The 24868-nt window shown below is 35.3% G+C and overlaps 2 protein-coding genes, 1 non-coding gene and 2 pseudogenes across 3 annotated transcripts; 4 read left to right on the forward strand and 1 right to left on the reverse strand.

Annotated features, from left to right (window-relative positions):
* The first annotated feature begins 4024 nt into the window (after nucleotides 1-4024).
* On the forward strand, nucleotides 4025-5068 carry LOC143595970 (stress-response A/B barrel domain-containing protein At5g22580-like). The gene is made up of 2 exons (XM_077074857.1): nucleotides 4025-4350; nucleotides 4785-5068. Exons 1-2 carry the CDS (start codon nucleotides 4232-4234, stop codon nucleotides 4984-4986), a joined length of 321 nt encoding a protein of 106 aa, XP_076930972.1. The 5' UTR covers nucleotides 4025-4231; the 3' UTR covers nucleotides 4987-5068.
* A 279-nt stretch (nucleotides 5069-5347) lies between these two features.
* LOC143595971 (5'-methylthioadenosine nucleosidase-like) lies at nucleotides 5348-7915 on the reverse strand. The gene is made up of 8 exons (XM_077074858.1): nucleotides 7819-7915; nucleotides 7696-7759; nucleotides 6876-6965; nucleotides 6286-6394; nucleotides 6124-6198; nucleotides 5935-6009; nucleotides 5746-5838; nucleotides 5348-5648 (listed from the first exon to the last, which is right to left on the reverse strand). The coding sequence occupies exons 1-8, from the start codon at nucleotides 7871-7873 to the stop codon at nucleotides 5451-5453; spliced, it is 759 nt and encodes a 252-aa protein (XP_076930973.1). The 5' UTR covers nucleotides 7874-7915; the 3' UTR covers nucleotides 5348-5450.
* Nucleotides 7916-9502: 1587 nt separating this feature from the next.
* Nucleotides 9503-10709, forward strand: LOC143595981 (arogenate dehydratase 1 pseudogene; annotated as a pseudogene).
* A 2671-nt stretch (nucleotides 10710-13380) lies between these two features.
* Nucleotides 13381-14919, forward strand: LOC143595965 (arogenate dehydratase 3 pseudogene; annotated as a pseudogene).
* A 1430-nt stretch (nucleotides 14920-16349) lies between these two features.
* On the forward strand, nucleotides 16350-16432 carry TRNAL-UAA (transfer RNA leucine (anticodon UAA)). The gene has a single exon. It is a non-coding gene; the product is annotated as a tRNA-Leu (tRNA).
* Nucleotides 16433-24868: the final 8436 nt, after the last annotated feature.

Consider the following 24868-nt stretch of genomic DNA (forward strand, 5'->3'; position numbering starts at 1 on the left):
AAATCTCAAAAGTTTTAATGTTTAAAAATAAAATCAATCAATTAACCAATCAATCATGCCCAGTAAAATCCCACCGACAGCAAAGCTATAAGTAGGGTCTGGGGAGGGTGGGATGTAGGCACACCGTACCTCTTTCCAAAGGAATAAAGAGGTGGCTTCCAGAGAGACCCTCGGCTCTAAGTACATGTGTATGAAGCAAAATAAAGGAAATCAAAGTTTAACAGTTATATAAAAACTACTACTAATTATAATAATATTAATATTAATAATAAGATCACAGTTTAACAGCTATATAAAAGCTAATAATAATTATAATAATAATAATATATGTAAGGGAAATACCATTATGGTATGCGACCTAAATAAGTTAAGTCTAAGCCCTAAGGTATTCAATTCTCTCTAAAAATCCTTAACTTTAATTCTACTTCTCCACGAATTCCTATCCTCAACCATGTCCTCGGAGAGGTTTAGGTCTATCAAATCATGCCTAATCCTCTCATCCCAAGTCAATTTCGGTCGTCCTCTACCCCTCCTCCCCTATATAGTAATGTTTTCTACGGATCTAACAGGATTCGTCTTCTGTCTTCTCTTTACATGTCCAAACCATCTCAATCTCCACTCTCTTATCTTGTCTGCTATGTTCGCCACCCCTAATCTCTCGCGAATTAAAATTAAAAATAAATAAAATTTTTTAAAAAACCTAAAAATAAAAAATAAATAGAATTAAAAATAAATAAGATCGCAATGCGGGTATATCCCGATATGATGAATTTAGCCAGTAGCCTATTTAAAGAATTCGTCGGCCGTTAAAAAAAATTATCTATTAAATACAGATGTCAAAAGAGTGATATTGATTCAAAGTTTTCTAGATAAAAAGAAAAACATATCGCTAGTGAAACTATGGGCAATGGTCTTCCAAATATCTTCACTTTTGTTTGTGGAAGGCTGAATAAATTATAATTCAGAGATGATCCCATTTCAAATTATGGGTTCACCCAATAATTCAATTTTATTCATTATATAATATTTGTATACAATAAGTTTTATATTTCATAAATTGTTATACAAACGTTTATGCTTGCAATCACACGTGTTAGTTCATCTTTCTTTACATATTTTAAATGTATCGAGTATAGCACAAGTTGAATAAAGTGTAAGGCTGCGGTATCTGCAATATTTTCATAATCATCACGTGGGCGAGTTGGTTTTAGTGAGCAATAGGTCATTTCATTGACCTGTTAAGATATAACGGTGAATGATCTCTATAATAGTGAAGTTATAATATCAAAGGATTTGTGATTTAGCGGCATCAAGATGACAAGATGTGTACGAAACGTTGTTTCTTTCAAAATAATTTTTTAAAAGATTTTGTTTTTGTTACCTATGAGATGTTAACCCTCACTCTTTAGAATCTAAGTGATTGGGTGTTTAGTTTTGTGATGGACAAATGAATAGATTTAAAAGTTTGGTTAAATATTGGTATGAGTAACCATTAAAGAAAAATAAGTTATAGTATTTATTTATTAAAAACAAATCAAAAAAATGTTTTTTCTTAAGAGGAAATTGTATTTTAATAAAGAGTTAAGTGCCATTTTGGTATCTGTGATTTGTTTAATTACGCAACTCTAGTACCATTTTTGAATTTATTGCAAATGGCTACCTCTGTTTTATAAAACTTGCCGTTTTAGTACTTTTTTTAACCCCGTCTATTTTATCCGTTAAGTCAGGGGTACTTTGATAATTTTGTATTTTTTTTATTTTTGTTTGTTTTTAAATGCCCCACAGGCCAAAATCTCTAACACCTCTGCAACGAACGATCGATTGATTCATAAAATTCCTCTACAACGGAAGATAATCTGAAACAAAGATCGAAACTCTAGAACTGCAAAGCAGCAGGTATCTGAAATGACAACCGACGACATACAACCCCAACGGAAGTCCACCGCCGTTAACTACTTCATCTCGCCGGCGAACGCACTAGGCTGCCGGAAAACGTTCGCCTGTACCCTATCGTCATCGTCGCTTCGTCTTGAACCATCATAAGCGTAATCTGTCGCTGCTTGTTCTTCTCCACCATTGTCGGATACGGTGGCCGAACCCTAGCCGCTAGAGCCATCGCCGCCAATTGAACTTGATTGCCGCCGTCGCCGCCGCTACTGCCGGAGATATGACGGCAGCCATCGGCCTTCCTCACCGCCATCATTGGTACCTTGGAACTCGTCGGAAAACCGTTTTTGCAGTTGCTTGACAACAATCGCTGGTACCATAACTTCTTTTATTGCTGCCGTATGTCTTTGTTGCATTTGTTTTAGGTTGCCGTAGTTTTAGGGTTGTGAAAGTTTAAAAGGGGAGGCTTTTAAAACAAATGAAAAATTAAAAAAAATTACAAAATTACCAAAGTACCCCTGACTTAACGAATAAAATAGACGGCGTTAAAAAAAAGTACTAAAATGGCAAGTTTTAGAAAACTGAGGTAGCCATTTGCAATAAATTCAAAAATGGTACTAAAGTTGCGTAATTGAACAAACCACAAGTACCAAAATGACACTTAACTCTTTAATAAACCATCCTATCAATTTAACCACTAACAGTTTTAACTTTCATATTTATTGTTAAAAGCCATCTTAGTGGCATAATAATCATAAAATTACAATCGATTTATATATGATCTCCACCTTATTTTCACCTGCATGTGTTATCTTTATTTGGTTCATAATCATCATTAATCAGATGTAGTTCAATAACGATTAATCGATTATGCTATTGAAATTACCTTTAGTAATGGAAGTTCAAGCTAAGAGTATTGTAGACAAATTAATATTATTAAAATTCTATTTTTCTTTTTTGTAATAAGAAAATATGACTATGCAAACAAAATCTTTTACTTTTCAAAGTTGCAATAATGTTAAATTTTAGGACCTGCAATACGTAAACGAAAAGATTGACAAGAACACCTTCCCATGTAGCTGCAGCCTCATTCACTGAATATTATAGTCCAAATTATTGTATTCTTAATAAAAAAATTAAAAAATATAAAAAAAGATGTGCATTATTAAATAATAAATATAAAACTTGTGTTAGAAAAATATATAAGTATTTAACACTAGGTAAAATTCTAAAACCCCAAAAGACAATATTTCTCTTTAGGGTTTTTACATATTCTAAATTACATCCATTTATAACAGCTTTACGTATTTTAACTGTTTTTTATTATATCAAATCAAAGGATAAATATCAGACTAGATTTAAATTACAAGTGTAAAAGAATATCGGAGTTCATTTCATTTGGTGTAACAAATTCAATAATTAAACAAACATTATACAACTAAAAAAACACCATCTGAGTTCATTTCATTTAGAAACCAAAACCTACAATTTGAGGCAAAAGACTCTACTAGGTGAGTTAGCATCACATTAGATATTTTAATAAATTTATTAGGGTATAGATTGAAAGCAAATGATAATAAATTGACACCTAAAATAGTTAAGAGTAGACTCATTTGGGAGCAATTTCATATATTTTCTAACAATGATCAAAATGTTCTCTCCAACAATCAATGTAACAATCTTCATACATGCATACATACACGGTATGTTAAAACGAGATAGTGTATTTGTCAATGTAGATACATCTTTAATAGCCAAAAGATAAAGGAAATAACCTCATTTTAACTTAATATTCAACTTGGACATTACTTGAAAACCCACATCATCATCACTCATCTTGAAAAATCAAACTTGTGACAACATGGAGATTTTTCTTTAGATCGATAAAGTCAGTTGTCAAACAATAATCCGTGAATCAGTTGCTCCTAATGTTTGGCCACCGACTTTTCGCCTAAAAAATTCACGTGACACGTTGTTTTCCAGGTCGTCCACATAACCGACGGACTTCAGTCTTGTATATTACGGACGAAAATTACAGTTTATTTATTAAATAAAAGAAAACTATTAACTTAAATAAACTTTTTAATTATCGGATCCAATAAAAGATTTCCCACCTTGAAGTTTTGTCATAAATCAGACAGTGGTGTCGGTGGGTTTGACTGTGCTGACTTTTTAGTCTTACATTGCATTGGGTGTTGTACACACAAAGAATAATTCAAGTATTCAACATATACAAATGTGTATGTCAGTGTGTCACATGTTATATGTTAGGACCTTAAGTTTGAGTTTCTATATATACACACACACTTAAGGTTTGGTTGCTGGTGGTGGTCATTGGTGGCAGATGGCGGAGTTCACACACTTGGTGGTGGTCAAGTTCAAAGAGGAGGTGGTTGTGGAGGATATTATTAAAGGGTTGGAAAAACTTGTATCTGAAGTTGACACTATCAAGTCCTTTGTTTGGTAAGTTTAATGTTACTTCTTGTTACAATGTACAAACTGTTTTTATTTTTTGTTGTCACTTTACTCTAGTTTTGTTTGCACCTTCTTGAAACCACCTATTATATATATCAAATAGTAGTTTTTTTTAGTACGTTTATATATTAATAATGTTAATTTTGACAGGTTTATATCATTGTGTTCATGTATATTTGTTTCTTGTATTATGTATTGTTAAAAATAACTTGAAATGTATAAATCTAATTAACTTTTTATTTTTTAATTTTTATTATTTTTGTATCTATTTTTTGGGTACCTACTTATTTTAGTACCATTCAATATTCTTAAAAACGAGTCAAGTTGCGAATACTAGACATACACGATATAATTTGGATAATGTTCATTTTCAATATTAGTGTTATTTTTTTCATATGCATTAAATAACATGTGTGTGACAGGGGAAAGGATATTGAAAGCATGGAGATGCTAAGGCAAGGTTTCACTCATGCTTTAATGATGACATTTGGTTCCAAAGATGATTTCAGTGCTTTCCAAGCCCACCCTAACCATGTCGAGTACTCGGCAACATTCTCCGCCGCGATTGAAAAGATCGTGCTTCTTGATTTCCCGGTTGTTGCAATCAAGCCTACGCCTACTTGACGTGTGAGTGCGTACTGGCTACGAGTTAAAAATAGCCTGAATGTCACCTCAGGATATCTATATGTAAAGTCTATGTTTCTTGTTTTGTGCTATTACTAAATTCGATGTAGCGCAAGGGACCTTGTCGATTGTCGAATAAACTAAGTTGGATGAATAATGTTCTCGATTGCATGTCGATTAGTTTATTTTGACAGCATCTCTCACTTCGAATAAGAACGAAAAAATGAGTCTGTGAGGGGAGAGTGAGAGAAAAACTTGATAAAAACAGTAACGTTTCGTTTTCACAAGTTTTGTTTGAAGATAAAAACTTTATGATTATCACGGCACGAAAGAAGCAACAAACAACATAGTTTTTGCAAAAATTTAAACAAATGTATCTGAATATTACACATGTTACAAATCATATTTAAACTTTAAACCGAATCGGTTGATTGGTTAAGTTATAATAATGCACACCAAATTAATCATAGTTCAGAGAGACACTTACCATTGATGAATTCAACCACTTGAGCAACTACCTTTTGTAGTACTACAACCGTTGCTTGCAAATTTTGTTCGAATTCTTCATGAATCGATGTTTCTCCATCAACAAAATTTGATACAGCTTTTATAAATATAGCCGGGACTCTCATAAGATTAGATACATACGCCACAGCTGCTCCCTAAAACTCATTTGTACCTCTAAAATCTGTTGTGTTAAAAGATTTATATTGTTAATGTAATGATATTGTTTTTGTAAAGATTGTGATAAAGAAATACCTCCATATCAACAATTGTTGCATCATTGGCTAATATACATGTTTCATCCTGTGGTGACATGTCTAATAAATCTCCAGTAGACAATTTACAAACCTGTGGGATTTATTTTATATAAAACAAAAGTTCACATTTAGATTTTAGTGTTTTTCAAATATATAAAAAAAATTAAGAAAAACCAATTTATGTCACCTTTATGTTAAGTTCCTTCACAAGATTAGGTGTTGGATAACTCTGTCTTCTACCAAGTCCATACTTATCGGGACCCTGCAAATCATGATGCAAACAACATAACGAAAAGAAATTGTTAACAGATTTTGTTATTTATTACATTCATCAGCATTTGATACAAGAAATTAAAAGTGATTTAAGAGTACTTACTGGAATCGGAATTCGCCTATCATGAAATGCAAGATCGGATACAAGGAACACATCAAATATGGAAGCTCCTTTCACCTGATATTTACAATATTAATACAAATATACTTAACAAAAACAAATGCATATGTAATAAACAAACTTAAACTTGCACAAGAAATATACTTTAAAGCCACCAGCAGTGCCAGCATTGATCAAAAGATCAGGCTTCAGTGCTTGAATAGTAGCATAAGTCACAAGAGACGCAGGAACAGTACCTACACTATTAATCCCAGAGAAATAAAAAAGTTAAAAAAACAATAATGAAAATCATTACACAAAAGAAATTATTAATAATTAATATGCAAGACATGCCAATAGTTACACAAAAGAAATTATTAATAATTTTGAGCTGAGGGTCTCCCTGGAAGCCACCTCTCTATCCCATCGGATAGAGGTACGGTGTGCCTACATCCCACCCTTCCCAGACCCTACTTATAGCTTTGCTATTGGTGGGATTCCACTGGGTATGATTGATTGATTGATTGATTGATTGATTGATTGACATGCCAATAGTTATGAAAGAAACAGGTGAATTTGGTAAATCAGTGCCAATAGGTTGATGTTATCTTTGACTTTATTTGGTCATGTGTTGACTATTAACTTCCAAAGTCAACAATTACCCTCAGGTAGCTTAAAAAAATATTATTGTAATACAAAACTGAATGAAATCATATGTAACAAAATGAAACTAGATGCATTCATTATACCTACCTAAGTCACGGTCCTTCCCGGGATAAATGACATATATGTTCAGGTCCTTGTAATAACCATGATATCTGATCCACGGGACGCCTAACAGGAACCTGTAATACTTTCAACTGAACTAAACACCAAAAGCATACTCTAACTTTGACCAAATTTGACTTAACTCAGGTCTGTTAATGAGAGTTATAAATGTATTTGAGAGTGTTCTGATGGCCATTAAACAGGTGCATTATAAATCTACTATCTCCCACAATGAGTACAATTTGAGAAACGTGGTGAAAACGAGTCGAGCTGCTCGCCAGCCACTCAAGATCAGATTGATAAAAAGCTCGAAATGAACTGAATCTTATTGAGCCCGAGCTCGAGCCTTGTATAGGAAGAGTGTTCAGGTTCACTGAGCCTTAACAAGCCTAGTGTATTTTTTATTTTTAAACTATTTTGGACTTCTAAGTATTAATTTCATATTGCACACGGCCTCGAGCCGAGATTAGGATTCGTTAAGGTTTTTTCAAAATATATAAAAATAATTAAAAATGTATATAAATTAATTAATAAATAAGAAACGAGCCGAGCGTGTAAAAACAACTAACAACTCACGAGCAGAGCTTAAGCTTTAGAAAAAGATCTCGAAACGAGCTTAGCTCGAACTTTAGCTCTCGTAAGTCAAAAGAAGAAGCTACTATAATTATTAAACCTAACTTCTAACTTCAAAAAACGTGTTCACTAAAAAGGAACATAAAAGCTTATTAACAAATGAGAAAATTGAAGTTCAAATTAATAAGCGAACGATAAACATCATAATTAATGGAGATAAATGATAACACTCACAAAGAACCGTCATCCGGCGATAGCTTGAAGTGTTCCACGATCGGAAGAGCTTCAGAATCCATGGCTGCCGTTGATATTTAAATAATAATAATAATAATAATAACATAAATTTCAACGGATTACCGGCGAAAATGAGAAGTGTGGAAATCGGACGTTGCTCATCGCCGGTAGCCGCCATGGCGTCAGTTTCTCCGACTTGTCAAGTTTTTTTTATTTTTTTATTTTTTTATCTTCTCAACCAATGGATTTGGGCTAAACTGGCTGTTTAACTCGGGAAGATAAACAACAAATGGGCTGGGCCTGAAAGAACCTTGTTAAGCTGTTCACGAACCGAACGTTGGCTTCCTCATATTTGGTTTGGTTTGAAAGCGAGTCAAACCAAGCGGATTGAATTTAAATAACAAGCTATAAAATTTTAAATTTCTAGATTTTACAAAGCTCAAACTTGGTTTGGCTTGGTTTTGCTCGGTTTTGTACAAAGCTATAAATTTTAAGCTTCTAAAACTTCAAAATACTATTAATTCAAGACTTTCAACGCTTAAATGTCTAAAACTCAAAATTAACAACAAAGCATATTTGAAACAAGCGGCTAGGGTATAACATTGAACTTTTAAGTTAATATTAAATAGGAAACTTTTAACAACTATGAAAACAATATAGTTTTATATATATACATAAAAAATATATGCAAAAATAATAAATAAAAAATAATTCACGCAAAACAAAACGATCCAAACCAAGTGAGGCTTTGCTCGTGCTTGGCTTGTTTTCAAACTAAACAGAGCTGGACGGCTCAATTCTACACTGAGCCAAAATCTTCGAGCAATTTTTTAGCTAATGACGAGCGGGGAGAAGCTTTGACAACCCTAATATATGGTAATGCTATCATAATAAATAATTTCTTGTTTAATAAGACTTGTTTTTGAATTTCAGGAAACAAGATACTGTTTAACCACTAAACATAGTGTAAAGTAGCGAATGACGAAGTTGTTAGACGGATAGGAGTGCTAAAGAGGAAATGTGAACTACGCTTGTAGCCGGAAAAAAAGCTCGCGGCATGTAACAGTTTCAGAACCTCATCCGTCTTCTTTTCCTTTCCACTAAAACGCAGTCGAATCCTGTACGGGTTACATGGCTTGTTGTTTGGTTTAGGACTTTGGTTTATACATATCTTGCAACTGTGTTTAATCATTTGGTGTTTTGAGTTTGATCTAAACTTACAGCCAAATTTATTATATGTATCAACAATTATACAATATTCTTAAGTAAATATTCTTAGTATATGCATTGCTTTTACCCGGCCTAATTTTACTCGATTTATTTTGACCATATCTATTTATGCCTCCACTCAGTCACAACTTTTATGAATCTGCTACTGTAAACACATCTTCTATTAATGTGATTTTTTAATATTGTAACGTACAATAAATGGGTATATTATCAAAGATATTGAAGGTTGGCTCATCATCATCACCATCCAAATCCATCTATTCTTTGTGGTTGCACTCTTCAAATGTTGTTTTCCAAAACCCACCATGTCAGTAGACATATCAAAGAGTTTATAATAGTTGTCACATTACATAATATCTTATGTAACATTTATGAAATACACCAACCATTTTCGGTTTATGGGGATTATGAATAATCATGTCACGATCCCGTATCATATAAATATAAGTGGAACCACATATTAATCCTATCTAACCTAAGCTCCTAGACATTTAAGGCATTTGTCAATTCTTGTTTCCTAAAGTTTAATTTGTCATTATTCACCTATAATATAACTATTAAGTATTCCTCCAACCTGCTTCCATTTCAAAAACCACAACTTAATCTTATAACTACACAACATAAAAATGTTTAGTGTTGGTCTATCTTTCAACATTAGTCTCAACAAGTCAATTATTTTGGGGCCGTCACCGAGGTTTAAACACCGTCAATTCACCGTTAAATGCAGTGCAAAGAGTAACAATGTTGACCCGGCTGACGTGGCGGCGTCGGTCAACAATTTCATGATCGTGGGAGTTGGTAAAACCCGAACAGATTTACAAACCTCATGTGCCAAACTTTCAAATGGAAACCTTCCTAAACCACTCACTACCACTGCCACTGCCACCGACACGTGTACATCCTCGATGCGTGTTGCTTACCAAGGCGTAACCGGCGCCTTCGGTGAAGAGGCCGCTGGTAAGGCGTATCCGAACGGTAAATTCATTCCTTGTAGGCAACTTGAAGCTGCATTTCAAGCTGTGGAGCTTTGGGTTGCGGATCGCGCCGTACTATCCCTTGAAAATTCACTCAGCGGAAGCATTCGCCAGAATTATGACCTGCTCCTTCGACACCGGCTCCACATCGTTGGCAAAGTCCAGCTTCCGGTTCGTCATTGTCTCCTAGCGTTACCTGGAGTCAGAAAACAAGATCTAAACCGTGTGATTAGCCATCCACAAGCGCTATCTCAGTGCGAATTAACACTCACTAAACTAGACCTAAATTTCACACGAGAAGCGGTGTTTAGTACCGCTGGAGCAGCTGAACTGATCGCGATAGGCAACCTGCTTGATACGGCAGCGATTGCATCAGAATGTGCAGGGAAGATCCACGGCCTCAACGTCCTTGTCGACGGTATGCATGACGATTTCAACAATGTGACTCGATTTGTGATGCTCGCTCGTGAACCGATTATACCACACATGCATCGCCCGTTCAGAACAAGCATCGATAACAGCACAGCTGTGCTCTTCAAGGTGTTGTCGGCGTTTGCATTTCGGAATATTAATTTGACGAAGATCGAGAGCAGGCCTCACCGGATTCGGCCGATCACGTTCACTGACGAGGCTGACGTCGGCACGGTTAAGCAATTTGAGTACCTGTTCTATGTGGATATGGATGCATCAATGGCGGACGTTAGGGCGCAAAACGCGCTATCAGAGGTTCAGGAGTTTACCTCATTCTTGAGGGTGTTAGGCAGTTATCCCATAGATATGACTCCATGGTCTCCTGCTGGAGAGTTATGATTATTAATTAACATGTTATTTGATAACATATAGTTGTACTTGTTATGATATGGATAAAGCTCACTCAACATGAAATGAAAAGGAAACACTACATGAATTAATGATAGGTTTCATTAAGTTTGTCAACAAGTATTCAAGAATACACTTAGCTCGAACCGTCCACTGTTAAAATGAGGTGATTTAGAATTATTACTGACTACTATCATAAATATATATACATCAACAAGACACAAAGACTCAGGCATAACACCAAAACTGTCTCTCGCACGTCAAAAACTTGTAAGACTCAATACTTGAAAAAGACAGCGAGTTCAGCATAAAACTGATAAGTTTGCAACTTAAAAGGTACTAAACTGGGCTAAACTAATCAACAAATAGCACCGAATTATGAATTATCTCACATTATGTTTGCAGCATTAAACCATTATACTTTTAACACCCTCTATAGCTAAACTTTGGCTAAGGGAGTACCTACCTAAGTCACGGTCTTTGCCAGGATAAATGACATTAATATTCAGATCCTAGTGATGGCCATGATATCTGATCCACGGGACGCCTAATGGAAAACTGAAATACTTTAAACTGAAATAAACACCAAAAGTAAACCCTAACTTTGACCTATTTTAGGTCTGTAAATGAGAGTTTAAAAAAGTATATGCTATGAAGGAAATCAGAAAGATGCATTATCAATCTATCCCACGATTATACAATTTAAGAAATGTCATATAGTTTACAATAGGGGTGCAAATGGGTCAAGCTGCTCGTGAGCTACTCAAAATCGGATCGATAAAAAGCCCGTTTAGTTATCGAGCCCGAGCTCGAGCCTTATGATCGTTTAGGCTCGTCGAGCCTTAACAAGCTTAGTGTATCCTTAAGTTTAAACTCTTTAAAACTTCTAAGTATTAATTTAATATTGCACAGTCGAGCTTTGACTCGTTTAAGGTACTACATACGAGACCAATCCGAGCTCAGGGTCGTTATAGTTTCCTTAAAATATATAAGAATAATAATAAAAAAATGCATATAAATGAGCCGAGCTACAGCTTTAAAAAAAAGAGCTCGAAACGAGCTGAGTTGGACGTAAGTCAAAAGAAGAAACTACTAATGCAATTGATCTAGAATCATTTCAAATCAAATATTCATCAAACCTAAGCGTGTCCACTAAAGGGTTGTTTGGGATTCCTTATTTTGCCTCCTTATAACTTTTCATTAAGTTAATAAGTTACAAAAGTGTAACTTATGGAACTTTTTCTCTCACAATATAAGCAATCCCAAACACCTTTTTACTTATGGAACTACACTTGTAGCCAAGCTAGACAGCAGGCTCGTAGCAACTTGTCTTCAAAACCCCATGATACTCGCATGTCTTCTTTAGACTAAAATGCAATCGAATTTTATACGGGTTACATTACCGGATATCTAAATATGTGTGTTAGGGTGTGTTAAATGAGAATGATTAAATACTCGTAAAATATATTTATTGTTTTTACATTTGATCAAGGTTGAGAATAGGGGATGGTCCCTATTGACGCCTTTTTTATTGTTGATAGTATTTAGCGTGTAGTTTGATCAAAAGATGTAGACAAAATCATTATGGTAGCGTTTGGTATGCAGGAGAGGGAATAGAATGACTTTGTGGTTGCACTCTTCAAATGTTATTTTCCAAAACCAACTATGTCGAATTGTTGGTACATATTTCAAAGCGTTTAAAAATTAAAATAGTTGTCACCTTACAAAATATCCTTTGTAACATTTTTCTAAATACAACAGCCTATGTTCGGTTTATGAGGAGTGTGGGATAATAATGTCACGATCTCGTATCAAATAAAATTAAGTGGAACCACATATCAATCCCATCTAACCTAAGAGCATCCACAACAACAAACTCATTAAAACCGCCACATCATATTCCAAACTTTTTCTCAAAATCTTCATTTTATTACACAACAACAAACCTCTGCAAACTAACACATCATCACCTACTACCTCATATTTATCAATTTAAAATACTTTTACAACATATTAATTTTTATAGTTAATCAATTAATATTAATCTTATATCTATATATCATACCCAAAGGCCAAAACCCACCTATACGTGCACCACTTTCTTTTTATTTTAATATATATTTTAGATATGAACCACTTCTTCTAACATAATATGCCACTTCTAGCCGGAGATTCAAATTGATGGAAGCAAACAGTCGCCGGCGAATATTGATCTCCCCATAAATCGAAACGTAGTGCAGACTGTTTAATTACCGCAAGCAATCGAAGATGAATGCTCTGAAACTTCATATCGATTAGATATGAAACCATGGCGGTTGAAAGATTATGGTGAGGTTTCCGTCGATTGATTGTAAGAAATCAAGAGTGTTTTTTATTTAGTAGATCTAAAGGGCCCACATCTACTCGTTTGTCTCACGTTTGCAGAACCAGACTTGGGCGACACAACGGCAAAGTCTGCCAGATCTTCGTTCGCCCCCTGTATTCGAACCTCGTTGTAGATGCTCTAAGCTCCTAGACATTAAGGCATTTGTCAATTTCTGTTCCCTAAACTCCTAAAATTTAATTTGTCATTATTCACCTATAATATAACTATAAATATTCCTCCAACTTGCTTACATTTCAAAAACCACAACTCTTTATCTTATACAAAACAACTTAAAAAATGTTTAGCGTTGGTCTATCTTCTAGCGTTAGTTTCAACAAGTCAACTATTCTGAAGCGGTCAACTACGTCTAAACAAGGTCAATTCACCGTTAAATGCAGTACAAACAGTAACGGTGTTAACCCGTCTGACGTGGCGGCTTCGGTCAATAATTTCATAATAGCCGGAGTTAGTAAAACTAAAACAGACTTACGGACCTCGTGTGCCATACTCTCAACCGGTAACCTACCTAAACCGCTCACTAAAACCGACACGTGTCCATGTCCGACGCGTGTTGCTTATCAAGGCGTTCCTGGCGCCTACAAGTGAAGCAGCCGCCAGTAACGCCTATCCTAATGGTGAGTTCATACCTTGTGATCAATTTGAAGCAGCGTTTCAAGCGGTTGAGCTTTGGTTAGCAGATCGTGCTGTATTACCTCTTGAAAACTCGCTCGGCGGAAGCATTCACCGGAATTACGACCTCCTCCTCCGGCACCGACTCCACATCGTCGGTGAAGTCCAGCTTCCGGTACGTCATTGTCTCCTAGCGTTACCTGGAGTCAGTAAACAAGATCTAAAGCGTGTGATTAGCCATCCACAAGCATTATCTCAGTGCGAGTTATTGTTAACTTTACAAGTGAATATCAAGGGTTGGGAACACACAGATGCACGCTTACAGTATGCTTGATAAGCGACTCTTTCTTATTATAAAACTAAAAACTCAAGACGTACAAATAACTTTGAAATATGACCTGGGTTATATAGCCAACCCTTTACTTGGTCCCTACGAAACAACTACACCAGTTGTATTCTACTACAACTACTAACAAATATAAGTTCTAAATCATGACTCAATAAAATTTAAATTATTAAAACAAACTGATAAAATTCAGATAAATAGATAATGATAATAATTAAATTAATTATCATCTTGATCTTCCCGAAGCCACCCCATGAAATCATAACCGAACTGCCCTACGTATTCGAGTGTTGCTCAAGTTTGACAGTTATCACTCACTAAATTTCACACGAGAAGCGGTTTACAACACTGCCGGAGCAGCTGAATCGATAGCAATAGGAAACTTACGTGACACGGCAGCAATCGCATTGGAACGTGCGGCGAAGATTTACGGTCTGGACGTCCTTTGCAACGGTATTCATGACGATTCCAACAACGTGACTCGATTTGCGATGCTCGATCGTGAACCGATTATACCGCACATGCATCGCCCGTTCAGAACAAGCATCGTGTTCGCTCACGATAACAGCACAGCCGTGCTCTTCAAGGTGTTGTCGGCGTTTGCATTTCGGAACATTAATTTGACGAAGATCGAGAGCAGGCCTCACCGGATCCGGCCGATCACGTTCACCGACAAGGCTGACGTCGGCACGGTGAAGCAATTTGAATACTTGTTCTATGTGGATATTGATGCATCAATGGCGGACGTTAGGGCACAAAACGCGCTATCAGAGGTTCAGGAGTTTACCTCATTCTTGAGGGTGTTGGGCAGTTATCCCATAGATATCAACCCATGGTCTCCTTCCAGTGGAGAGTTATAATTACATGCTATTTGATAACATATAGCTGTACTTGTTATAATATCAATAAAGCTCACTCAACATGAGTTCAAGTGAAAAAGAAACACTAAATGAATGATAGGATTTATTAAGTTTGTCAACAAGTATTCATGTATCAGTGTTAGCATTGTATCAAGAGTACACTTAGCTCGAACCATCCACTGTTAAAATGAGGTGATTTAAAATTATTACTGACTATTAGAAATTTAGCATAAATATATACATGAACAAGACACAAAGACTCAGGTATAACACCAAAACCTTCTCTCGCACATCAAAAACTTGTAAGACTCGATACTTGAAAAGGACAGCGAGTCCAGCATAAAACTGATAAGTTTGCAACTTAAAAGATACTAAACCATTATACTTTTAACACCCTATATAGCTAATCTTTGGCTAAGTGAGTACCACTACTATAGTAATATATACACCAACCTTTGCTGTTATGTTTGCAACATTAAACTGTCTTACTTCTAACACTATACCAATCTTTGGCCATGTCAGTACCAGTACTATGTGACACCAACCTCAGCTGTATAACAATAAAGGATATATTGCTATAATTGTTTTAGACGGGCGTTCATTGGTCAGATGGTAGAGTTTCTAAACATTTTCTTTATAGGCCTTAAACATTGAAAGTTCCAAGCCTAATTATGTAAATATGTAGTATAATAATCATTTAGGCGTATGTAAACAAAATCGTTATAAGTTGTCTCGAACATGCACACGGCGGTAGTTGGGCATAATATCCACTTAAGTGTCATAATAGGTACTATTGCTGCATCATCATAACAAGTCTCACAATCATTATTAACCAAGAATTAATAAACAGCCAAATAGTTCCTACCGAATGCATTGCAATGTCGATCTTAAATAAACTCTACATACAACAAAGCCACAAAATCAGATGTTAGTGAATTGTATCGATCCATATCTTACGAACTTTCAATGGTTTCAGCAAATACATTCAAACATGTTAAAAAAAAAAGTTGAATATGACTATCACCTAGTGATTTTAGGTGTAACAAAAAAGTTGTTAAAATATAAATATAAATATATACATATACATACACCAGTGGCTGCTTATTTGAACACAATAATCTCAAAACACACTGAAAGAAAGCTGAATATGAACAATTTCGGGACAGATAACCTTACGAAACCAGAAGACAGTAAAATTGATCAAACAACAGATAATATAGAATATATATATATATATACAGCAACAATAATCAGATTTATCGGACCATGAACCGATTGCAAGAGGCAGTAACCAGTAGAAAACACATTAAAAGCAAAGAATAATACCACAACTTATCCGGAATAACGTAAATTGATTGCTCCGCCATTGGAAACTGAATCAGATGTTCTTGGTTGTTCCTAAATTTGGGAGGCAAAGAAGATTGCAACAAGGTGGTTTGCCCGAGTGGTTAAGGGGGAAGACTTAAGATCTTCTGCACATAAGTGCGCGTGGGTTCGAACCCCACAGCCACCACTTTTTATTTCACAGTATTTTTATTTTTATTTTCAATATAAAAGAGAGAAATTTTAATTTTTGTATCAAGTGAAAATTTCTTCTCTACAATTTCTACTTTGCAAATATGCTTAACCATAAAGTTTATTTTTCATCCATAACCAATATGCCACTGTAATGCTATGATTAGACTATTTATTATGTTTTTTGTTCGTCTAAACTTAGACAAATAGAAAAAAGTGTGTAATGATTAAGAATAATTAGCAAGTTCGTCATTATTATAGTCCCATTTAAAGGCAAAATGTCTATACATATAGCTAATAAGTAAAACTAATTCATCAAACTCACATGGTTATAAAATAAAATAACTTCGAACACATTATGCTTCTGACTTCGTTTGGAAATAATTACTATACATGATGTTGAGAGTGTGACCCGCGTGGATTGTAGAGGAAACTAATTAGATCATGTATAATGTCCTACCTTCAGACATTTCAAGTCATGTGACGTCCAGTTAGTAATTTCAAGATTTTGTAAAAATGGGTGTAGTCATAATTCTTCTCAAAACTTAGGGGTGCAAATGAGCCGAGCTGCTCGCAAGCTACTCGAGATCGGCTCGTTAAAAAGCTCGATCGAGTCAAGCTTTATCGAGCCCGAGCCCGAGCTTGAGCCTAAAAATAAGCTCGTTTAATAAATGAGCCCGAGCCCGAACTTTACTTATCGAGCTCGAGCCGGCTCGCGAGCCTAAACGAGCCTGCCATTTATATATATTTTTTTAAATATATATTTAATAATTATTAATTAATAAATATTATGTTATGAAAAAATATATAAAAATAAATAATAATATATTCTTTTATAAATAAAATTATAATATAAAAAATAATTATAATTATATAAAAAATAATTAATAAATAATAAACGAGTCGAGCCCGCGCCGATCTCGAGCTTCAAAATCCATTCACGATCCGAGCTCGAGCTTTGAAAATTGAGCTCGAAACGAGCCGAGCTCGAGCTCGAGCTCTGTGTAAGTTAAATGAGCCGAGCTCGGGCTCAGCTCGTTTGCACCCCTATCAAAACTTTAGAGCAATCATCACTTAATTTTTTTTTCTATTTTGCATTTCTATCTACGCCCTACTTGCGGTGCGCGCGTATCATTTATATACGTGTGTGGGCCACCGGGGGGCAAAAGTGAAATTGCACTAATTTTGACGTTATTTTACTAATCTCGTGAAAATAACGTTAAAAGTGACGGAAGATTAATCAGACATCATGTGGTGGCGTTGTTAGCCGAAAGACAAGGGTACATGCACCAATCGGGTGATGTATCAGTTGTTGAGTTTTATGTGTCTTATGTCCAAGGTTTGACGCAAAACTACTATCGAGTCGGTGGTCTCATTGGAAACAACCTCTCTATTCCTAAAGAGTAGAGGTAATGTTGTCTACATCTTACCCTCCTCAAACTCTACCATAACTTTGCTATTGGTGAGATTTATTGAGTACGATTATGATGATCTTTTCAATAAAATTAAACAAATAATATTTCATGTGAATAATTTGTTGTGTTTAAAAGAAATGTGACAGAACTAGGTTATATAAATAATATGTTTTTTTTTGTATTTATAATTTATGTATTTCTATAATATATACATCATTTGTTATCGGCCTTTACAAGCCCAAATGCATCATATTTACAAGTAGAGGTGCATAAAAAAATCCGAATCCAGAATCGGATCCGAAATAAAAACCCGGAACCGGTTTTTTTAATACCCGGTTTTTAAGAGCCGAACCCGTACCCGACCCTACCCGTAGGGTACGAATAGGGTATGCATTTCGGCACTAAAACCCGAACCCGAACAGGACCCGATTTGTACCCGGTAATACCCGAAAACCCGAACCGGTTCCATACCCGGAACCGGATTTTTCGAATACCCGAAACCCGGTATTTCCAATACCCGAAAATACCTTAAATATACCCGAAAACTACCCCTAAAAAGTGCAACCTATTAAAAAAATCCAATCTATACCCGAAAAATACCCGGAAAAAAGCCCGAAAAAACCCACAAACAGGGTTTTTCAATACCCGAAAATAGGGTATTCAAATACCCGGTTTTATAATGCCCGGTTCTATACCCTACCCGAACCCGATGCATAGGGTATGGTTTTTAGAGGCAATACACGGACCCGAACCCGACCCGGTTTTTACCAATACCCGATTTTCTAATACCCGATCATACCCGAACTCGGTTCTATACTCGAACCCGGGTATTTAAAAAACCCGATTTGTGCAACTCTATTTACAAGACTAGTTTAAAATCCATGAAATGATGGGCCAAGTTAGAGTGTTAAAGGTCCAAAGTAACTTAAATGAGGTCAAGGTTTTATTTTTCCATCCAAACTTCCTTCTTTTTGATCTAATTTGTACATTTGTAGTTCTTCCGATTAGTTTTTATTTATTCCTTATCTTGACTTGCATACTCTTCCCATCAACTTTTCTCCATTTTTCTTGAACGGTTATATTTTCTTAAAAACGTGGCAACCAACAACGTTATGTAGAAAACGCTCCTGGCCAAGACACACCCGAAAACGCCGGAGGAGGCGGTGTTCCCCGACGTTTTGGGCAAAAACGCGATGCCAAAACGCCTGAGTACGCTTGGTCTTAGGTAACTGAGGGTAACTGGTTAAGAAGCCCAACTTCCCTTGTAAATTCTTGCGTTTTAACGAGAAAGGGCAATCACATGATAATTGATATGAATGGAAAGTCTTTAACAATCGCATGATATGGTGGTTATTTTGAAAATTAGTATACATCATGTAACATTGAAATCAATGAACCTTTATCATACGTGGGATGAAATATGCATTATTGCGGATCTCGAGAATATCATACGATGGATGTCAAGACCCTCATTACTATTTTTTTAAGAAATTTTTTTGTATTGTTTTTTTTACAAAAATATGTATTTTTGTTTATACTCAATTTATTTAATCATTTTTTTTAAATTAACACGACTCAAATAATAACCTAATAAGCCTATTTAAAATTTTAATTGTTTAAACTAAGTAAACGAACTCTTTACATAATACGCAATTTTTTTATTGTACTTGGCATTTTGGCCAAGTTTATTTTTTTTAGATTCTACGGACTGTCCTCATTGGCGGATCCAACTAGTAAGTGGGTGGTTCACAGGAATCACCCGAGTTTCGTAATAATAGTGTATCTTAAATATATATAAACGAAAGCTCCCTAAATTATCTTAAGTCACTAGATTGCTTTATTCTTAAATGAAGACTTCTCATGCGGTTGACCTGAATTAATGGGTATGGGTCTCACCAAATTCAGATAGCCCTTAAACGGGTTATAACATCTCATTATATTAAAAATTAATCTCATAAAATATTTGATATGAAAATTCATATAAAATATGGATATACTAAAAATCAGTATCCATTTTTAAAAAATATATTATTTATAATTAATAAACAATTTTATATGAAAAAAGTAAGTGGGTTATGGGTCTCACTAAACTAATATAACTTTTAAACCGGGTATAACATCTCATTTATTTGTAAAACCCTTTTATAATCAAATCCTAAGTATATTATTAATTTTCTTACAGTAAATAAAATTACAATAAAAAAATACACATATAAATATTATAAACGAATAATGTAAAACAACGTATGATGATGCAAATAAATTACAATACATGTTGCGTGCAAAAAAAAGAACAAGGAAAGAAAAACTATAGAAAAAAGAATCTTAATCTTAAATATATATAAACGAAATTCTTAAAAGCTCTCTCGTTGCTTCTTACATTCTCTCAAGCCACTAGATTGCTTTATTTGTAAATGAGGTTTCTCATGTATTTGACTCGAATTCACGGGTATGAGTCACACTAAACCCAGATAACCTTAAACGCGTTATAACATCTCATTATATTAAAAAATAATCTCACCTTGATATGAAAATCTTATAAAATAAGAATATACTAAAAATTAATATCCAATTTTTTTAAGAGAAATATATGTATATAGAATATAATAAAGTGAACAACCTTACAAATTAAAAAAAAACAATTCTGCTTATAATAAAAGCTTATGGTCTGTGGATAACTCTTTGAGTTGCTTAGTTGAATGTCACAAGTTCAAATCTATTTTACATTACTTTTTTTAATTTTTATATGCAGTCTTTTTGAGTTCATATTCGTTTTACTATTTTTTTTCTATGTAGGTTTTTAGGGTGTAATAAATCAAAACTTTTAAACAAAGATGCAATCATAAATGCCGCTCTCTGTCTCTCTCCCCTCTCCACCATGATTACGCATGCGCCACACCTCCTTCCTCCAGTAGTCTGGGCATCCGATCGAACGATTGTATTCATATTATGTAACGATTTTAAAAGATGAAGACTCATAAGGAACTACCATATGTATTTTTTTTTAATTTGTAAAGACCATTGTATTTGTATTAATTCGTAAACGTCATGCTTGTTGTGCGCGCATACAATGTATATATGTGTGAGTAGGGATGGGCAAATTCGGGACCAACCGGTACCGGTCCGAAATCGGTACCAACGTTTTGAGTTTCGGTACCGGTATTTCCCGAAATTTTACCTTAAATACCGGTCCCATACCGGTAGCGGTACCGAACCGAATATTTAGGTACCGATACCAAGAATCCGCGATTTTCAGGACCGGGACCGGTACAGTCTCGATATCATCCCTATGTGTGAGCACTCAAGTAGGCTAAAGTTAAACTACACTAATTTTGACGTCATTTTACTAATCTCGTGAAATAACGTTAAAAGTGGCGGATGGTCCCGATGATTGAGTGTTATGTTCCTTATGTCCAAGGCTTTATGCAAAACTACTATCAAGCCGGGGTCTTACCGGATGTAGCCTCTCTATTCCTACGGGTAGAGGTAAGGCTGTCTACATCTTACCATCTTCATACCCTACCATAGTTTTGCTATTGGTGGAATTTACTGAGTACGATAACGATGATGATGTTTTTAATTTCGAATAATGGTGTCTTTTTTATTATTTTATCGTATTTTTATTATGTAACGAATCGAACCGAACCATCAAACCGACCCAAAATATTTATAACCGATTCTATGAAACTGAAGCATTTATAAGTAGTGCACCACCTGAAAAAAATTTTCTGGATCCGTTACTAACTGTCCTTCACCTAGAGTAACACGTTGTGTGACACCCCGGCTTTAAGCGGAATACGCCCGGGTGTAACGTACAGATCACTCATAGATCGTAACACTATTTAAAGCGGCAATAATTATATCATTTCATTTCGTAACGTAACAAGTACAATTATTCATAATTAAAAAAAAGAAACACTTCATCAAAACAATAAATAAGTTCTTTATTAAAATATCCTAAGGTATACTAATGATCTTCATTCTTAGCATGCCATCGATTCAACCTGTAGCACGTTGAAAATAATATATTTGTCAACAATTAAGTTGGTGGGTTTTCATAAGTTTTTAAGTATACATATATATAAAAACCACGATTCAACATTCGTAATGTAATAAATATCCAAGCGTAAAGTAAATGAAATCAATTAATGTCGTCATCCCGTTCCTTTAGCCGAGGCCGTAGTAATAGGGGAAATGAGAACCACCTTACGAACAACCAAAGTCGTAACGTTAGACGGCGTGGGTACATCCCGTCGGACCCGCCCACTAAGTGTACGTGTATGCGTTTGCGTAACTTCCACCATAAGAATAGTAAACACGTTGCAAGCAAGTTCACGTATAATCATAAACAATATGCAAGAATAATATTAATATGTACGCTAATTGTGAATCGGTTTATAAATAAGCACATAACTAACGAGATAAAACTTGTGACATGCTACACCCAAATATTAAAAGCGTTGAAATGGGGTTATGAAGAACTCACTTGAAATAGAGAAATACGGTAACGAGGAGATGATACCAATTAACGCAACTAGATGGTTCCGCAGAAGTCCCGACAATTTGTCCTAGATATTAAAGTATATACAAAAATAAATATCTAAACCAATGTAAACGAACTAACACGGGAGCAAACATGGGTTTATAATCTATCTGGGATCGTTAAAGGGTTCACATAAAATTTATGTATAAGAAAATTTTATTAGTTTAAATATTCTTAAAGGTCACCATTATTATTATTATTATTATTATTATTATTATTATTATTATTATTGTCATTATTATTATTATAATAAAAAAAAGATTTATAATATTGTCCGAAAACGTTTTAACGAGAGTTTCTTTTAAGAGTTTCAATGGTGTTCGGGTTGTTAAACAAGTGTATACAATATTAATTTTAATATAGTAAAGTATTTAATAATTAAAAGTTTAAATCAGTTAATACAAAAATATCAACAAAAACCGGGCCTGGGGGAATCGAACCCGCACCCCAGGCCGGTTCAAGGTGTTTATTCTCAAGAACTGGCCATCTGGACTAGTCTGCATTTTGTTTAAGAACAAATATTTAAATATAATAGTTCTGGTTTTCCCCAATTCAATTATAAACCCTAAATAAAAGAAATCTCAATAATCATTGTGTACCCTCTGTCAATAAAAATTGACAGAGGGCTATTGTTCCCATATGAAAACCGATCCATATGCATGTAACAATTACCTTGTTCGAGTATGAATTGAAAGCGAACGGCGAGTTAGGGTTTACGACCAAAAGACGAAATCAAACGAGGCCAAGAGCTATTTGTTTGCTGCAATTGTCTTAGGGTTTATGTTCGGGATTGAGAGGAGGTGGTGTATGCTCGTTTAATTGCATTTTGGACTTGTATTTATAGGCTAACGTGGTCAAGTTCAGTCCACGGCTAGAGTTAAGTAAATTGATACGATTTGATATAATTAGCTGTCATTTACGCGTTATACCATAACGAGATGAAGCGTGTATGTTAAGGCTCCAACTAATTGATCTAATTCCGCGATTTGTGGGTTTAATTGATCAAAAATATATATGGAAAGGGGTGGTTGGTGATGGTGCGACGGGAGAAGGAGGGAAGAGGGGGGAAACAAAAATATTTTTGTTTAAATTGATATCTAGTCCCTATAGCTTGGTTTGGTGATCAATTGTTGTAAAAATGCACATATTATATACATTAAACGATTAGGATACGAGCCACACATAAATTCGATAAAGATAAAACCGAAAACATAATTACTAATTCAACACTTTTTATTAAATAGAAATATCCGATTACAAACGGGTCATAAAACGAGTACAAATACTAAATCGATTTTGACGAATGTCACATCATTCCCAACTTTTAAGAAATTTCGTCCCGAAATTAGGAATTAACATCCGTAGCAAAAAGATGCGGATACTTAGACTTCATTTGGTCTCACGTTCCCAAGTGATTTCCGCACCGCTCTTAGATTCCCAACGAACCTTGACCAAAGGGATTCGGCTACGCTTGGTTTCCTTATCCATTAGATCTACTATTTCCAGCGGTCTCTCAACAAAGTGCATTGTCTTATCGATACGTACCTCGTTGAGAGGGATATGAAGGTTCTCGTCAGTTAGAACCTTTTGAAGGTTCGAAACATGAAACACAGGATGGATGCCTTGAAGCTCTTACGGAAGTTCGAGGCGATAAGCTACATCTCCGATTCGTTCGAGGATTTTGAATGGACCAACAAAACGGGGGGCTAGTTTACCCTTCATACCGAAACGGACTACTCCTTTCCAATGTGAAACCTTAAGGAGGACAAGGTCGCCGACTTCGAATTCCAAGGGTCGTCGTCGCTTATTAGCGTAAGACTTTTGGCGACTTCTAGCAGTAAGCAGATTATTACGAATTTGAGTAATTTTGTCGGTGGTATCTTGTACCATTTCGGGTCCAGTGAGCTGAGTCTCACCGATCTCATTCCAACAAATAGGAGAACGACATTTACGGCCGTAGAGCGCTTCGAATTGAGCCATTTTGATGCTCGAATGATAACTATTATTGTATGAAAACTCAACCAACGGAAGATGAGTATCCCAATTACCACCAAAATCAAGCACACAAGTTCTTAGCATGTCCTCAAGGGTTTGAATGGTTCTTTCAGACTGACCATCCGTTTGAGGATGATAAGCGGTGCTAAGATCTAGACGGGTTCCCAAAGCGGTTTGAAGCGAATTCCAAAAATGAGACACGAAACGAACATCACGGTCAGATATAATACTCAAAGGTATACCATGGCGACAGACAATCTCGTTGACATAGATTTGAGCGAGCTGCTCGATCGAATGCTTTTCCCGAAAGGGAATGAAATTAGCTGATTTGGTTAATCGATCGACGATTACCCAAATGCTATCATGTTGCCTCTTGGTGGTGGGAAGTTTTGTGACGAAGTCCATCGTAATTTTCTCCCACTTCCAGACTGGAATAAAAGGTTGAACGAGCAAACCAACAGGTTTTTGATGCTCGGCTTTT

This window comes from Bidens hawaiensis, unplaced genomic scaffold (genome assembly GCF_021521415.1).
Source record: "Bidens hawaiensis isolate Kalapana, Puna unplaced genomic scaffold, B.hawaiensis_p1.1 tig00045927_1, whole genome shotgun sequence".
NCBI lineage: Eukaryota > Viridiplantae > Streptophyta > Magnoliopsida > Asterales > Asteraceae > Bidens > Bidens hawaiensis.

Coding starts and splice junctions, on each gene's coding strand:
- LOC143595970 (XM_077074857.1), top strand. CDS start 4,232: ATGGCGGAGTTCACACACTTGGTGGTGGTCAAGTTCAAAGAGGAGGTG. Junction 4,351..4,784: donor ACTATCAAGTCCTTTGTTTG/GTAAGTTTAATG, acceptor TGTGTGTGACAG/GGGAAAGGATATTGAAAGCA.
- LOC143595971 (XM_077074858.1), bottom strand. CDS start 7,873: ATGGCGGCTACCGGCGATGAGCAACGTCCGATTTCCACACTTCTCATT. Junction 6,966..7,695: donor TCGCCGGATGACGGTTCTTT/GTGAGTGTTATC, acceptor AAAGTATTACAG/GTTCCTGTTAGGCGTCCCGT. Junction 6,395..6,875: donor CCCGGGAAGGACCGTGACTT/AGGTAGGTATAA, acceptor TTTTTATTTCTC/TGGGATTAATAGTGTAGGTA.